A 17,711-nucleotide genomic window follows, 5' to 3' on the forward strand; every position below is an offset into this window, starting at 1 on the left:
AACACCCTAGAGGGTTAGGACGGGCCCTTGACTCAGTGCATCAATTACACCCCTAGAGGGTTAGGACGGGCCCTTGACTTAGTGCATCAATTACACCCCTAGAGGGTTAGGACGGGCCCTTGGCTCTCTCATCACAAGAATGTCAAGTCACCACTAGGGGGGGTAGAATAATGACCGCAGGCACAGTCGCGAGACGGTGCATCATGCATCATGTTCCTTTGGCCGCCAAAAGTGTCAGGGAGTGCTGCCATCGGGAATTTATGGGATATTTCCGGATTGTTTCCATCAACGACAGCCATTCCTCACTCGTAACGGCTCGTCAGTTCAAGCTAGAAGGGAAAAGGTAGGAGCTTGCCGAATGTTTGGAGCTACAGTTGAATGACTGGGTGGACCTGTGCCACCTGCCTACCAACGCCTGGTGAAGGGGTTGCTCCACTGTTGCCATGGTGCCCATCATACCGCGGTCTCGCAGCTGCACCAGTTCCCCATTAGTCTCTGAGACAGACCATCCATCCATGCCGCTTGGAATGACCGTCCTTCAGCCAATGAGCTTCGGAGACTCCCAAACGGCTGATATCACCTTGCCATGGTCGTAGAAATAGAGGCAATCGCCATGGCAACCTCTCTGACCGGCATCTCTCCCGTCCTCCTCCCCGCAACACAAGCTCATCCTTGAGTGGATTCAACTAATTGTGTTATCTTTCATACCAGAATAATTAACCATTCACTTACATTGCAGCTACTCAGTCTATATTAGTCTATAATCCTAACATATATTAATAACTTTTTATGTTCAAAACTGTGCACTCTCTTCAAACAATAGCATGGTATTCTTTCACTGTAATAGCTACTGTATACTGGACAGTAGAGTTAGATTAACAAGAATTTAAGCTTTCTGACAATATCAGATATGTCTATGTCCTGGGAAATGTTCTTGTTACTTACAACCTCATGCTAATCACATTAGCCTACGTTAGCTAAACCATCCCACAGGGGACCCACCGATCCTGAAGTTAAGAGGATAGAATCTATGATTCCTCCACCAAGATCAATGTGTTGTTCAGTTTTCATGCTCATTAAAGACAACTTGTGGGTCTGAAACAGAAGAACATTTTTCTATTACTTTTTTCCCACTTCAATTAGTATTTCACACCAGGTTTTTCTTTGCCGAATCATACACCATTGCATGAAACATTTCTATACACTTGGATAGATATGGCTCCTGTTTCTAGGAACTTCCTGGATGAGAATGGTGTTCCATCAAAGTCCTTTCATGGAAGGTAGATTCCTTAAAGAGGCAAACAGCTGTTGAAACAATAACAAAGCGTAAAACCTGAGGGGTGGGGCTGGAGAAATGTAACCACTCTCAGATTAATAGACAGAGGTATGGATGCTAAGACTGACCATTCATGATATACAAATTATAGTTTGTACATAAATAAAGGCTGTACAGTGTTTGTTTACATTTAGTTTGTTTGCAAACATGGAGTTAAACAAGCGTATATGTTGGGTTCTGATGGGATATGACAGTTGAACTAAATTCATGATGCATTTATAAGTTATATTCTTCAACTCTATTGCAGATTACTCCTTTAAAGAAATTAAATCCATAACCAAAATAATGCTAATGCTAAATCCATGGTGCACCCTTAGTAACCTGAGAGAGAGGAGTGTGCTGAAGACTATCCTTCCGTGCTGTGCTTTCATTTTCACCAACACACACACAGACATACGGATGCATACGCTCACACACACACGCTCACACACACAGACATACGGATGCATACGCTCACACACACACGCTCACACACACAGACATACGGATGCATACGCTCACACACACAGACATACGGATGCATACGCTCACACACACACGCTCACACACACAGACATACGGATGCATACGCTCACACACACACGCTCACACACACACGCTCACACACACACAGACATACGGATGCATACGCTCACACACACACGCTCACACACACACGCTCACACACACACGCACACACAAAGACATACGGATGCATACGCTCACACACACACGCTCACACACACAGACATACGGATGCATACGCTCACACACACACGCTCACACACACAGACATACGGATGCATACGCTCACACACACACACTCACACACACAGACATACGGATGCATACGCTCACACACACACGCTCACACACACACGCTCACACACACACGCTCACACACACACGCTCACACACACAGACATACGGATGCATACGCTCACACACACACGCTCACACACACACGCTCACACACACACAGACATATGGATGCATACGCTCACACACACACGCTCACACACACACGCTCACAAACACCCAGACATGCGGATGCATACGCTCACACACACACGCTCACAAACACCCAGACACACACACACACACCCAAGTTAACTCTTACACAGAGACACAGATTATCTCAGCTGTAAATCAGCCGCCAGCCATCGAACAGACCAACCCCTGATGGGGATTAAGGGAGGGAGGGGTTCACTTGTTCACCCCTCGACAGGGCTTCTGATCCCGCTCTGTATCATTCAGTTTTTAACAATCACCTTGGCACTAATTTCAGAAACTTGTGGTCATTTTTCAAAACTCTAGACACTAAACTCACAACGGTCATCACTTGTAACACAGGCTGTCCAATGTTCAAAACATTGCTTTGTGCATGCATATCTTTAAAGAAACCTTGCACTTGCAGAATCATTGGTTCAAATAACTTATTTATCATGAAATACCATAGGAACATTCATTTAGATCACCCAAACACAAGATACCGATAGTTTCACTGTGTACTTGTCACTGCTCATTTATCACTCCAGTGTTAATATGCTAAATTGTAATTCTTCGCTACTATGGGCTATTTATCGCCTACCTCCTTGTGCCTTTTGCAGCACTGTATATAGACTCTTTTTTTCTACTGTGTCATTGACTTGTTTATTGTATTATTGGCTTATGTATTCCATGTTATTCCATGTGTAACTCTGTGTTGTTGTCTGTCACACTGCTATGTTTTATCTTGGCCAGGTCGCAGTTGTAAATGAGAACTTGTTCTCAACTAGCCTACCTGGTTAAATAAAGGTGAAATAAAAAAATAAAAGTACAATCATTAAATATTGTAGTACAAAATATGTGATACATGTTTCATTATGCTACTACACGTAAATACATCACTGTAAAAGGACTAGTAGAGAGTATACTACAGACACAAAATATGACATTTATTGATGAAATACAATAAAATCACAACATAGGTTTCTTTGAATCAAAGCAAAAATATTTAGCTACAAAAAAATAAACAACAGTTAAAGGTCAACTGCAGGTTTCCTCACCTGGCTTACTGTAAAAAGAAAAACAAAATATTGATTACTGTACTTCTATATTTCCATCAACCCTGTCTTGTGGATTTGGCCACAGGTTCTCATCCTCATCACAATGGATGTTTTCATTAGCCAAACATCTTGGGAGGAATCTTCGGGCATGGCGAATCCAGGTCTGACACTGGTCTGCCGTGATGTCATTGCATGCGTCATCCATGGCCTGGAGAAGGGTGGGTTGTTCGTGAGGGCGCCTATCATATACCTTCCACCTCCATGTGGAGAAACATTCCTCAATCAGGTTAAGGAAAGGAGAGTATGTCTTGAGATGTTGCTTCAACATATCCACATCATTTTCCTTCCTCATGATGCCATCTATTTTGTGAAGTACACCAGTCCCTCCTGCAGCAAAGCACCCCCACAACATGATGCTGCCACCCCCCATGCTTCACGTTTGGGATGGTGTGCTTCAGCTTGCAAGCCTCCCCCTTTCTCCTCCAAACATAACAATGGTCATTATGGCCAACCAGTTCTATTTTTGTTTCATCAGACCAAAGGACATTTCTCAGAAAAATACGGTCTTTGTCCCCATGTGCAGTTGCAAACCGTAGTCTGGGTGTTTTATGGCGGTTTTGGAGTAGTGGCTTCTTCCTTGCTGATCGGCCTTTCAGGTTATGTCGATATAGGACTCGTTTTACTGTGGATATAGATACTTTTGTACCTGTTTCCTCCAGCATCTTCACAAGGTCCTTTGCTGTTGTTCTGGGATTAATTTGCACTTTTCGCACCAAAGTACGTTCATCTCTAGGAGACAGAACGTGTCTCCTTCCTGAGCGCTATGACGGTTGCGTGGTCCCATGTTTATTCTTGCATACTATTGTTTGTACAGATGAACGTAGTACCTTCAGGCATTTGGAAATTGCTCCCAAGGATGAACCAGACTTGTGGAGATCTACAATTTTTTTCTGAGGTCTTGGCTGATTTCTTTTGATTTTCCCATGATGTCAAGCAAAGAGGCACTGGGTTTGAAGGTAGGCCTTGAAATACATCCACAGGTACACCTCCAATTGACTCAAATTATGTCAATTAGCCTATCAGAAGCTTCTAAAGCTATGACATCATTTTCTGGATTTTTCCAAGCTGTTTAAAAGCACAGTCAACTTAGTGTATGTAAACTTCTGGCCCACTGGAATTGTGATACAGTCTGTAAACAATTGTTGGAAAAATGACTTGTGTCATGCACAAAGTAGAGGTCCTAACCGACTTGCCAAAACTATAGTTTGTTAACAAGAAATGTGTGGAGTGGTTGAAAAACGAGTTTTAAAGACTCCAACCTAGGTGTATGTAAACTTCCGACTTCAACTGTAACTTGTGGAAATGTAGTTTACCCTTCTTTATATAAATATTGGAACTATAGTTTACCCATCTATATATAACCAGTATAACTATAGTTTACCCCTCTATATAAAACTAGTGGAGCTATAGTTTACCCCTCTATATATAACTAGTGGAACTATAGTTTACCCCTCTATATATAACTAGTGGAACTATAGTTTACCCCTCTATATATAACTAGTGGAACTATAGTTTACCCCTCTATATATAACTAGTGTAACTATAGTTTACCCCTCTATATATAACTAGTGGAACTATAGTTTACCCCTCTATATATAACTAGTGTAACTATAGTTTACCCCTCTATATATAACCAGAGGAACTATAGTTTACCCCTCTATATATAACTAGTGGAACTATAGTTTACCCCTCTATATATAACTAGTGGAACTATAGTTTACCCCTCTATATATAACTAGTGGAACTATAGTTTACCCCTCTATATATAACTAGTGGAACTATAGTTTACCCCTCTATATATAACTAGTGGAACTATAGTTTACCCCTCTATATATAACTAGTGGAACTATAGTTTACCCCTCTATATATAACTAGTGGAACTATAGTTTACTCCTCTATATATAACTAGTGTAACTATAGTTTACCCCTCTCTATATATATAACCAGAGGAACTATAGTTTACCCCTCTATATATAACTAGTGTAACTATAGTTTACCCCTCTATATATAACTAGTGTAACTATAGTTTACCCCTCTATATATAACTTGTGTAACTATAGTTTACCCCTCTATATATAACCAGAGGAACTATAGTTTACCCCTCTATATATTACTAGTGTAACTATAGTTTACCCCTCTATATATAACTAGTGGAACTATAGTTTACCCCTCTATATATAACTAGTGGAACTATAGTTTACCCCTCTATATATAACTAGTGGAACTATAGTTTACCCCTCTATATATAACCAGAGGAGCTATAGTTTACCCCTCTACATATAACTAGTGGAACTATAGTTTACTCCTCTATATATAACTAGTGTAACTATAGTTTACCCCTCTCTATATATATAACCAGAGGAACTATAGTTTACCCCTCTATATATAACTAGTGTAACTATAGTTTACCCCTCTATATATAACTAGTGGAACTATAGTTTACCCCTCTATATATAACTAGTGGAACTATAGTTTACCCCTCTATATATAACTAGTGGAACTATAGTTTACCCCTCTATATATAACTAGTGGAGCTATAGTTTACCCCTCTATATATAACTAGTGGAACTATAGTTTACCCCTCTATATATAACTAGTGTAACTATAGTTTACCCCTCTATATATAACTAGTGGAACTATAGTTTACCCCTCTATATATAACTAGTGGAACTATAGTTTACCCCTCTATATATAACTAGTGGAACTATAGTTTACCCCTCTATATATAACTTGTGTAACTATAGTTTACCCCTCTATATATAACTAGTGGAACTATAGTTTACCCCTCTATATATAACTAGTGGAACTATAGTTTACCCCTCTATATATAACTAGTGGAACTATAGTTTACCCCTCTATATATAACTAGTGGAACTATAGTTTACTCCTCTATATATAACTAGTGTAACTATAGTTTACCCCTCTCTATATATATAACCAGAGGAACTATAGTTTACCCCTCTATATATAACTAGTGTAACTATAGTTTACCCCTCTATATATAACTAGTGTAACTATAGTTTACCCCTCTATATATAACTTGTGTAACTATAGTTTACCCCTCTATATATAACCAGAGGAACTATAGTTTACCCCTCTATATATTACTAGTGTAACTATAGTTTACCCCTCTATATATAACCAGAGGAACTATAGTTTACCCCTCTATATATAACTAGTGTAACTATAGTTTACCCCTCTCTATATATATAACCAGAGGACCTATAGTTTACCCATCTATATATAACTAGTGTAACTATAGTTTACCCCTCTATATATAACCAAAGGAGCTATAGTTTACCCCTCTATATATAACCAGAGGAACTATAGTTTACCCCTCTATATATAACTAGTGTAACTATAGTTTACCCCTCTATATATAACCAGAGGAGCTATAGTTTACCCCTCTATATATAACCAGAGGAGCTATAGTTTACCCCTCTATATATAACCAGAGGAGCTATAGTTTACCCCTCTATATATAACTAGTGGAACAATAGTTTACCCCTCTATATATAACCAGAGGAGCTATAGTTTACCCCTCTATATATAACCAGAGGAGCTATAGTTTACCCCTCTATATATAACCAGAGGAGCTATAGTTTACCCCTCTATATATAACTAGTGGAACAATAGTTTACCCCTCCATATATAACCAGAGGAACTATAGTACAGCACAGGCAGCACTCATTTTGTGACTCCCTGAGCAGGTCAACTCCATTAAGAAGCATGGTACTGTATGGTGTTGTAACTCTACATAAGTGCAGGACTCTTTTCTCGTCAGTTACTGTAGCTTCCAGAGATCACCTCTCTCAGTGGTTCTACAGCATGCTGTCTGATGTGTAGGTTTAGCATCTCTCTCAGTGGTCCTACAGCATGCTGTCTGATGTGTAGGTTTAGCATCTCTCTCAGTGGTCCTACAGCATGCTGTCTGATGTGTAGGTTTAGCATCTCTCTCAGTGGTCCTACAGCATGCTGTCTGATGTGTAGGTTTAGCATCTCTCTCAGTGGTCCTACAGCATGCTGTCTGATGTGTAGGTTTAGCATCTCTCTCAGTGGTCCTACAGCATGCTGTCTGATGTGTAGGTTTAGCATCTCTCTCAGTGGTCCTACAGCATGCTGTCTGATGTGTAGGTTTAGCATCTCTCTCAGTGGTCCTACAGCATGCTGTCTGATGTGTAGGTTTAGCACCTCTCTCAGTGGTCCTACAGCATGCTGTCTGATGTGTAGGTTAAGCATCTCTCTCAGTGGTCCTACAGCATGCTGTCTGATGTGTAGGTTTAGCATCTCTCTCAGTGGTCCTAGAGCATGCTGTCTGATGTGTAGGTTTAGCATCTCTCTCAGTGGTCCTACAGCATGCTGTATGATGTGTAGGTTTAGCACCTCTCTGTGGTCCTACAGCATGCTGTCTGATGTGTAGGTTTAGCATCTCTCTCAGTGGTCCTACAGCATGCTGTCTGATGTGTAGGTTTAGCACCTCTCTCAGTGGTCCTACAGCATGCTGTATGATGTGTAGGTTTAGCATCTCTCTCAGTGGTCCTACAGCATGCTGTCTGATGTGTAGGTTTAGCATCTCTCTCAGTGGTCCTACAGCATGCTGTCTGATGTGTAGGTTTAGCATCTCTCTCAGTGGTCCTACAGCATGCTGTCTGATGTGTAGGTTTAGCATCTCTCTCAGTGGTCCTACAGCATGCTGTCTGATGTGTAGGTTTAGCATCTCTCTCAGTGGTTCTACAGCATGCTGTCTGATGTGTAGGTTTAGCATCTCTCTCAGTGGTCCTACAGCATGCTGTCTGATGTGTAGGTTTAGCATCTCTCTCAGTGGTCCTAGAGCATGCTGTATGATGTGTAGGTTTAGTACCTCTCTCAGTGGTCCTACAGCATGCTGTCTGATGTGTATGTTAACATTACTTTGTAAATGAGGCATGCATATTGTGATGTTCAATCAACAGAATATGGGGATGCCTCTAGCTGGTTGAGTCTTCTACTCTCAGTCCCTGCTTTCACCCCTGCCACTACATGGAGGTATTCTCTTGCTCTCTCGCTCTCTCAGTCTCTCGCTGTTTCTTTTCTTCACTCTTACTTAAAACAAAAAAATCTTCCTATATGCATAGGGTCTGGAAGAAGGGGCTCTCGTCCTCTATCCTTTTGTGTCTCCTTTTCACTACCTCGCTCCCTCCCTTCCTGCTACAATTGAATCAATAAACAGCCTTTAATGCTCAGTTAAACTCTTTGAGCTTGGATCACGTCAAACTCTCAGCTCGCCCATGGAATGAAGCTATGGGGAAGCAACTCTGGACTCCTGAACTCTGGGTTAACTCCTCTGGAAATATTGATTTGAGTTTCTTTCATTCTCCCTCTCTAGTCATTGAGTGGTAAGTCTCTGGTCTTTTGGGTGTTGGAGAGCCGATCTAGCCAGGTTTATTCAAAGTCCATGCTCAGTGCTATGCTCGTTTTTTGGAACAAGTTTTTGCTTGATGGTAGTGTTGTTTAATACCTACATGGCATTTGGAGTATTAGGAGGTCTATGAGCATTCTTTGGGGTATTTGGATGTTTAACTACTACATAATAACCTGATCTGTCATCGTTAAGGTAGTTTCACTACGATATAGCAGATGTAATGTTGTTGTCAAGTCATGTCATGATTCTGAACAGCATGAGAGCGGAGCACCTGGAGAGCACTTTCCAATCAAATTGTAAATCATTCAAAAATGTTAAGGGGTTTCGATCACTGCTGAGAGAGACCTGGGATCGCCATGGTAACTGCACTTCACTGAGAGGTCTGGACGGTGTGGGTGGAAGCATCGTTCCTTGGTTTATTTGAAGGGGTACTAAGACTGTTAACAGTCCACAGACTACACTGAACCTCCTTGATTAGGAGTTTGTACTGTATGCTATGGCAATGCTAAGATGTTCCGTGTTGTCTGGCTACTAGGACTAGTGTCTATGAATCTTTTTGATACAGGAACCTTGACCGACGATTTCAATTAAACCTAGAAATTCTCTGGCCTGGTGTGGTCTAATGGTTAGCTCCATTGTTTCTGTGGCCTGGTGTGGTCTAATGGTTAGCTCCATTGCTTCTGTGGCCTGATGTGGTCTAATGGTTAGCTCCATTGTTTCTGTGGCCTGGGGTGGTCTAATGGTTAGCTCCATTGCTTCTGTGGCCTGATGTGGTCTAATGGTTAGCTCCATTGTTTCTGTGGCCTGATGTGGTCTAATGGTTAGCTCCATTGTTTCTGTGGCCTGATGTGGTCTAATGGTTAGCTCCATTGCTTCTGTGGCCTGATGTGGTCTAATGGTTAGCTCCATTGTTTCTGTGGCCTGATGTGGTCTAATGGTTAGCTCCATTGCTTCTGTGGCCTGATGTGGTCTAATGGTTAGCTCCATTGTTTCTGTGGCCTGGTGTGGTCTAATGGTTAGCTCCATTGCTTCTGTGGCCTGATGTGGTCTAATGGTTAGCTCCATTGTTTCTGTGGCCTGATGTGGTCTAATGGTTAGCTCCATTGTTTCTGTGGCCTGGTGTGGTCTAATGGTTAGCTCCATTGCTTCTGTGGCCTGATGTGGTCTAATGGTTAGCTCCATTGTTTCTGTGGCCTGGGGTGGTCTAATGGTTAGCTCCATTGCTTCTGTGGCCTGATGTGGTCTAATGGTTAGCTCCATTGTTTCTGTGGCCTGGTGTGGTCTAATGGTTAGCTCCATTGCTTCTGTGGCCTGATGTGGTCTAATGGTTAGCTCCATTGTTTCTCTGGCCTGGGGTGGTCTAATGGTTAGCTCCATTGTTTCTGTGGCCTGATGTGGTCTAATGGTTAGCTCCATTGTTTCTGTGGCCTGGGGTTGTCTAATGGTTCACTCCATTGTTTCTGTGGCCTGGTGTGGTCTAATGGTTAGCTCCATTGTTTCTCTGGCCTGGGGTGGTCTAATGGTTAGCTCCATTGTTTCTGTGGCCTGATGTGGTCTAATGGTTAGCTCCATTGTTTCTGTGGCCTGGTGTGGTCTAATGGTTAGCTCCATTGTTTCTGTGGCCTGGGGTTGTCTAATGGTTAGCTCCATTGTTTCTCTGGCCTGGTGTGGTCTAATGGTTCACTCCATTGTTTCTCTGGCCTGGTGTGGTCTAATGGTTCGCTCCATTGTTTCTCTGGCCTGGGGTGGTCTAATGGTTAGCTCCATTGTTTCTCTGGCCTGGGGTGGTCTAATGGTTAGCTCCATTGTTTCTGTGGCCTGGTGTGGTCTAATGGTTAGCTCCATTGTTTCTATGCACTGGGGTGGTCTAATGGTTAGCTCCATTGTTTCTGTGGCCTGGTGTGGTCTAATGGTTAGCTCCATTGTTTCTATGCCCTGGGGTGGTCTAATGGTTAGCTCCATTGTATCTGTGGCCTGATGTGGTCTAATGGTTAGCTCCATTGTTTCTATGCCCTGGGGTGGTCTAATGGTTAGCTCCATTGTATCTGTGGCCTGATGTGGTCTAATGGTTAGCTCCATTGTTTCTGTGGCCTGGTGTGGTCTAATGGTTAGCTCCATTGTTTCTGTGGCCTGGGGTTGTCTAATGGTTCACTCCATTGTTTCTGTGGCCTGGTGTGGTCTAATGGTTAGCTCCATTGTTTCTGTGGCCTGGGGTTGTCTAATGGTTAGCTCCATTGTTTCTGTGGCCTGGGGTTGTCTAATGGTTAGCTCCATTGTTTCTGTGGCCTGGGGTTGTCTAATGGTTAGCTCCATTGTTTCTGTGGCCTGGGGTTGTCTAATGGTTAGCTCCATTGTTTCTGTGGCCTGGGGTGGTCTAATGGTTAGCTCCATTGTTTCTGTGGCCTGGGGTGGTCTAATGGTTAGCTCCATTGTTTCTGTGGCCTGGGGTGGTCTAATGGTTAGCTCCATTGTTTCTGTGGCCTGATGTGGTCTAATGGTTAGCTCCATTGTTTCTGTGGCCTGGGGTTGTCTAATGGTTAGCTCCATTGTTTCTGTGGCCTGATACGGTCTAATGGTTCACTCCATTGTTTCTGTGGCCTGATGTGGTCTAATGGTTAGCTCCATTGTTTCTGTGGCCCGATGTGGTCTAATGGTTAGCTCCATTGTTTCTGTGGCCTGGGGTTGTCTAATAGTTAGCTCCATTGTTTCTGTGGCCTGGGTAGCCTTGTGGTTTGCTCCATTGTCTCCTGAGCAAATGTATGGCGGCGTTAGAATGGGCTTAAATCTGACACACGCCATTCTAACACCCTCTCTCCAACTAACTTTCCTGTCTCTTCTCTGTCTCTCGCCAATAAAATGAAATACAAAAGGAGTGGAAAAACCCTCAACTAATATAAAGAAGAAATTCAGAACTGAGTACATTGAGTATGTAACTAGAACTCCCGGTGACCAGAAACTGCCTCTGGGAAGTTTATAGTTTTAAAGTGGATGAACCACTCTAAAGTAAAGGGTCTGGAGGATCTCAAGTTCTCATTAGGTCCCTCAATTAGTCGGTCTGTGTAAACAGCTGCTTGGCTAGCTCTGCTGAATTCACCAGGCTTTCCTCTCTCTCTCTGTCTCTCTCTCTCTCTGTGTCTCTCTTTCTACCCCTTAATTTCAGCATTGTTTGGACATGAAGGCACAGAACAGTATAGCCAAGCACAGAACAGAACAGTAAAGTATAGTATAGTTCAGCACAGTAGAGTAGAGTTCGGTACAGTACACAGAGCACACTAGAGTTGAGTACACGATAATGTACTGTACTATACTTTTCTTTACTCTACTGTGCTTTATTGTGCTGTGCTTTATTGTGCTGTGCTGTGCTGTGCTGTACTGTACTGAGCTGTCCAAAATTTTGAACCCAACTGTAGTTTGGGACTGCCATGACATACTATTGTAGTCAATTCAATTACAGAAAATCTGTTGCTGATTTTTCAATTTGGTAACAGTTAAAAAAACACTATAAAAATTGATAGGTCTACCTTTACTTGTAACTTCTGTGAACTTTCATTATCCTTCCTCCTCGTGAGGGAGAGAAATGAGAAAATCTTTCAAGATATGTTGGTTTTTGGGAAGAGAATTTGAAGGCACAAGGCAATGTTACTTAAACTTACAGAAGGCAGAAAAATGCATCCAAAACGAAATATTAATGTTGATATTGTAACGGCAGCCTTCCCTCTCTTCATGAGAAGAGAGAGTGTAGCAGGGATCGGACCAACACGCAGCGTAGCCAGTGCTCAACATGTTTAATAAAACTAATAAACAGTGAACACTTAACACTTAACAAATAACAAAATGTGGCAAACCGATACAGTCCTAGCTGGTGCAGAGAAAACACAGACAGGAAACAACCACCCACAAACCCCAACACAAAACAAGCCACCTGTATATGATTCCCAATCAGAGACAACACAAAACACCTGCCTCTGATTGAGAACCATATTAGGCCAAACATAGAAACAGACAAACTAGACACACAACATAGAATGCCCACCCAGCTCACGTCCTGACCAACACTAAAACAAACAAAACACACAATAACTATGGTCAGAACGTGACAGATATTAGCTGGCAGGGGGTCTTCACTTCAACATTACTGTGTTTTAATGTATTTCTAATACCGTTTAACACTTTTTCTGGTAGATCTTTTCTAAGACCCCTTTTCCATCTGTTTGACCAGAAATCAAAGCCTTTGCTTATTCCTAATTTCTAGGATGGAAAATGGTGGAACAATGTATATATGCCTTAATTTCTCAATAATATAATATGCTCCTATGAACTTCCCATGTTGGTGCTCATGGGTCCTTTTACATGGAAATGACGGGATCAAAGCGGAGGAATGAACTTTTCTGTCAAAGCTGCAGGAGAGAGAAAGAGAGAGGGAGAGAGCAAGAGAGGGAGAAAGAGGGGGTCATGACCCCTGAACTCACTTCCTGTCCACTCTAATCATTGTTAATTACACAGACGAGTAAGCGAATGCAAATGCAGCTCTCTTTAGTCGACTGTCTAAAACATCACAACAAAGCTCTCTCTCCACTCCTCATGTCAATTAATGCATGTTGATTATGACACTGTTACTTAATAGGAAAGGACACGAAGGAAGCTGAGAATATAATTGTTACAATGTTTTAGAAAAAATAAGCACAGCTATAATTAACTTTGCTATATCGATCGTACCCCCAACACTTCAATGTCACTTGTTTTATGTTGGAGGAGAATCCATTGTAATTATTGGACGGGGAAATTGAGATTGAACCTTATTGGTCTTCCACCTGTTGCTCTTCTGTCCCTCAGGAGGAATATTTGAATCCATCGAAAGCGGCCCATCAGGAGCAGAGGAACTCGCCTTTAAATTTGCCTTGAACACAATCAACAGGAACCGCACCCTGCTGCCCAACACCACACTCACATATGACATCCAGAGAATCAACATCTTTGACAGCTTCGAGGCCTCCAGAAAAGGTGAGAGGCTGAGGAGGATAGGAAGTAGACCTGGGGTGTATTCATTAGTACACACCATAGCAAAACATTTTTGCAACGGAAAACATTTTGCAAAGAAAACAAGCATTTCTTATTGGACAAGTTCAGGTTAGTCCCTCCCTGTTTTAGCCATTTGCTTCTGTTTGGTTCCTAGTGAATACAAATTCAAATACTTTCGAAGAGTTTGTTTGAGCCTGCCTGGAGTGCCCAATGGGTGAGGTTTGCACTTTTGGATATCATCATGAAGAATTGCTAGAGGGTGGTCTGGGTAGAAGCTACAGGTCGTGTTATGACAGCTGCATCTGTTATTATCTTTAATAATAATCAGAGTATCGCTGTGATTAGTTATTTGTGGATTTCTTATTTGTTTGTGGGTGATTATGACTAATAATAAGGGTTTCTGTGAAATGTGGGAACAGAAACTGATTGAGAATGACTCACTCTGAATAGCTGTTGAGAAATATTTTACTGATGCTGCCAACTAACTGATTGCCTTGGATGAAGCTCGATCATGTTACATAGGAGAAATATGGCTCACATGGTAATATTCTATTTGATTTTCATGTTTAAAATATATAAGTGACTAATAGTAAAAAATGAAATGTATGAATTCTAGGCTACGTAACTCTAAATGAATGCTACATAGCTATACATTAAGGCTACGTAACTCTAAATGAAGGCTACGTAACTCTAAATGAAGGCTACATAGCTATAAATTAAGACTACGTAACTCTAAATGAAGGCTACGTAAGGCTAAATGAAGGCTACGTAAGGCTAAATGAAGGCTACGTAGCTCTAAATGAAGGCTACGTAACTCTAAATGAAGGCTACGTAACTCTAAATGAAGGCTACGTAACTCTAAATGAAGGCTACGTAACTCTAAATGAAGGCTACGTAACTCTAAATGAAGGCTACGTAACTCTAAATGAAGGCTACGTAACTCTAAATGAAAGCCACGTAACTCTAAATGAAGGCTACGTAACTCTAAATGAAGGCTACGTAACTCTAAATGAAGGCTACGTAACTCTAAATGAAGGCTACATAACTCTAAATGAAGACTACGCAACTCTAAATGAAGGCTAAATAACTAAATTAAGGCTAAATAACTAAATTAAGGTTAAATAACTCTAAATTAAAGCCAAGTACATCTAAATTAAGGCTAAGTATGTTATAGTAAGTGTTATGGCCGATTTAGGTCAACCAAAATGCAGTACTCCTACTGGTATCTGTGTGATTCAATGCAAAGTGTGACCAACATCCTTCTTGTGTCCTTCCTTGATCCAATGTGGTAAAGACTAAAGGGACTTTCTTGATCAGCATTCCCATGATGCATTGTGTAGACAGTAGAGCAGCAAGGAGCTGAAGGCTTCCACCTAAACACTACCCTAACGAACCTAAACACTACTCTAACGAACCTAAACACTATCCTAACGAACCTAAACACTACTCTAACGAACCTAAACACTACTCTAACGAACCTAAACACTACTCTAACGAACCTAAACACTACACGTATCTAACACACATCTCTCTTCCTGTCTCTTTCCCCCCCAGCCTGTGACCAGCTCTCGCTGGGAGTGGCAGCCATCTTTGGCCCCTCCCACAGCTCGTCGGCCAACGCAGTCCAGTCCATTTGTAACGCCCTGGGGGTTCCCCACATCCAGACCAAGTGGAAGCACCAGGTGTATTTGTATTTGTTTTTTGTATTTATTATTGATCCCCATTAGCTGCTGCCATGGCAGCAGATACTCTTCATGGGGAATAGCAAAATTAAGGCAGTTATACATTTAAAAACATTACAATACATTCATAACAGGTTTCACAACACATTAAGTGGGTGCCCTCGGACCTCTACTCTATTTCCACATACAGTACTGTATCTATAACACAAAATCCATGTGTACATGTGTGTATAGTGTGTATGTTTTCATGTGTTTGTATGCATGTGTCTATGTTTGTGTTGCTTCACAGTTCCCGCTGTTCCATAAGGTGTATTTTTATCCGTTTTTTATATAAAATTTTACTGCTGGTATGAGCTACTTGATGTAGAATAGAGTTCCATGTAGTCATGGCTCTATGTAGTACTGTGTGCCTCCCATAGTCTATTCTGTACTTGGGGACTGTGAAGAGACCTCTGGTGGCATGTCTTGTGGGATATGCATGGGTGTCCGAGCATGTCAACACCTCTCATAAATACAAGTAGTGGTGAAGTCAATCTCTCCTCCACTTTGAGCCAGGAGAGATTGACATGCATATTATTAATGTTATCTCTCTGTGTACATCCAAGGGCCAGCCGTGCTGCCCTGTTCTGAGCCAATTGCAATGTTCCTATGTTCCTCTTTGTGGCACCTGATAACATGACTGAAGAGTAGTCCAGGTGCGACGAAACTAGGGCCTGTAGGACCTGCCTTGTTGATAGTGCTGTTAAGAATGCAGAGCGGCGCTTTATTATGGACAGACTTCTCCCCATCCTAGCGACTGTTGTATCAATATGTTTGACCATGACAGTTTACAATCCAGGGTAACTCCAATCAGTTTAGACACCTCAACTTGCTCAATTTCCACATTATTCATTACAAGATTTAGTTGAGGTTTAGAGTTTAGTGAATGATTTGTCCCAAATACAATGCTTTTAGTTTTTGAAATATTTAGCACTAACTTATTCCTTGCCACCCATTCTGAAACTTATTGCAGCTCTTTCTTAAGTGTTGCAGTCATTTCAGTCGCTGTGGTAGCTCCTTATACATAGACACGCTTTACTCAAAGCCAGTGGCATGTCGTTAGTAAAGATTGAAAAAAGTAAGGGGCCAAGACTGCTGCCCTGGGGAATTCCTGATTCTACCTGGATTTTGTGTTGGAGAGGCTTCCATTAAGAACACCCTCTGTGTTCTGTTAGACAGAACTCTTTATCCACAATATTATAGGGGGTGTAAAGCCATAACGCATACATTTTTCCAGCAACAGACTATGATTGACAATGTCATAAGCCGCAACAATATCTAACAAAACAGCCCCCACAAACCTTTTATCATCAATTTCTCCCAGCCAATCATCAGTCATTTGTGTAAGTGCTGTGCTTGTTGAATGTCCTTCCCTATAAGTGTGCTGAAAGTCTGTTGTCAATTTGTTTACTGTAAAATAGGATTGTATCTGGTCAAACACCAATTTTTCCAGAAGTTTACTAAGGGTTTGTAACTGGCTGATTGGTAGGCTATTTGAGCCAGTTAGGGGGGCTTTACCATTCTTAGGTAGGGGAATAATTTTTGCTTCCCTCCAGGTTTCAGACAACAGGGATTCTTACTACATCAGCCTCTACCCAGACTTCCAGTCCCTCAGCCGGGCCATCCTGGACCTGGTGCACTTCTTCAAATGGAGGACGGTCACTGTGGTCTATGATGACAGCACAGGTACAGATATCTCTGATGATGGTGGTCATGGTAATGATGTTTATGATGATGGTTATGATGAGGATGGTGATGATGATGAGCCAATTGGTGATCATGAAGATGGTGATGTTAATGAATGATGATCAAAAGGATTTAAAATACATACAATTGTAAACTAAAAACTGCTACTAAAACACAAACACAGCTTTTTATAGGGATGGTAGGTAGCTGAGCGTTTAGAGAAGTGGACCAGTAGCTTCTTCGTTGCCGGTTTGAGTCTTGTGCTGGGCAATAAAAATGGGAGGTGAATTGTCATGCCCTTGAGCAAGGCACTTAACCTGTACATAGATCCAGGGGTGCAGAGGAGAAAAACTGTTATGTTCTTTCCCCCAAGACTTTAGCATTGAGGGTTTGGCCATGAAATATGTAGCCCCCTCAAAGCCCTCCAGATGTACTCCACGTCAAAACCTCAGCCTTTCATA

At 41.7% G+C, this 17,711-nt stretch overlaps 1 protein-coding gene across 2 annotated transcripts in view; it reads left to right on the forward strand.

The window, feature by feature from the left end:
• The window catches only part of LOC129817711 (glutamate receptor ionotropic, kainate 2-like), a 173,461-nt gene that overhangs the window by 24,540 nt on the left and 131,210 nt on the right, over nt 1-17,711 (forward strand). For both annotated transcript variants that reach the window (XM_055873210.1, XM_055873209.1), the window contains exons 2-4: nt 13,658-13,825; nt 15,398-15,525; nt 17,121-17,250. In XM_055873210.1, coding sequence (XP_055729185.1) covers nt 13,658-13,825; nt 15,398-15,525; nt 17,121-17,250 — 426 coding nt within the window. The remainder of the gene's footprint in view (nt 1-13,657; nt 13,826-15,397; nt 15,526-17,120; nt 17,251-17,711) is intronic.

This window comes from Salvelinus fontinalis, chromosome 20 (assembly GCF_029448725.1).
Source record: "Salvelinus fontinalis isolate EN_2023a chromosome 20, ASM2944872v1, whole genome shotgun sequence".
NCBI classification, from domain to species: Eukaryota; Metazoa; Chordata; class Actinopteri; order Salmoniformes; family Salmonidae; genus Salvelinus; species Salvelinus fontinalis.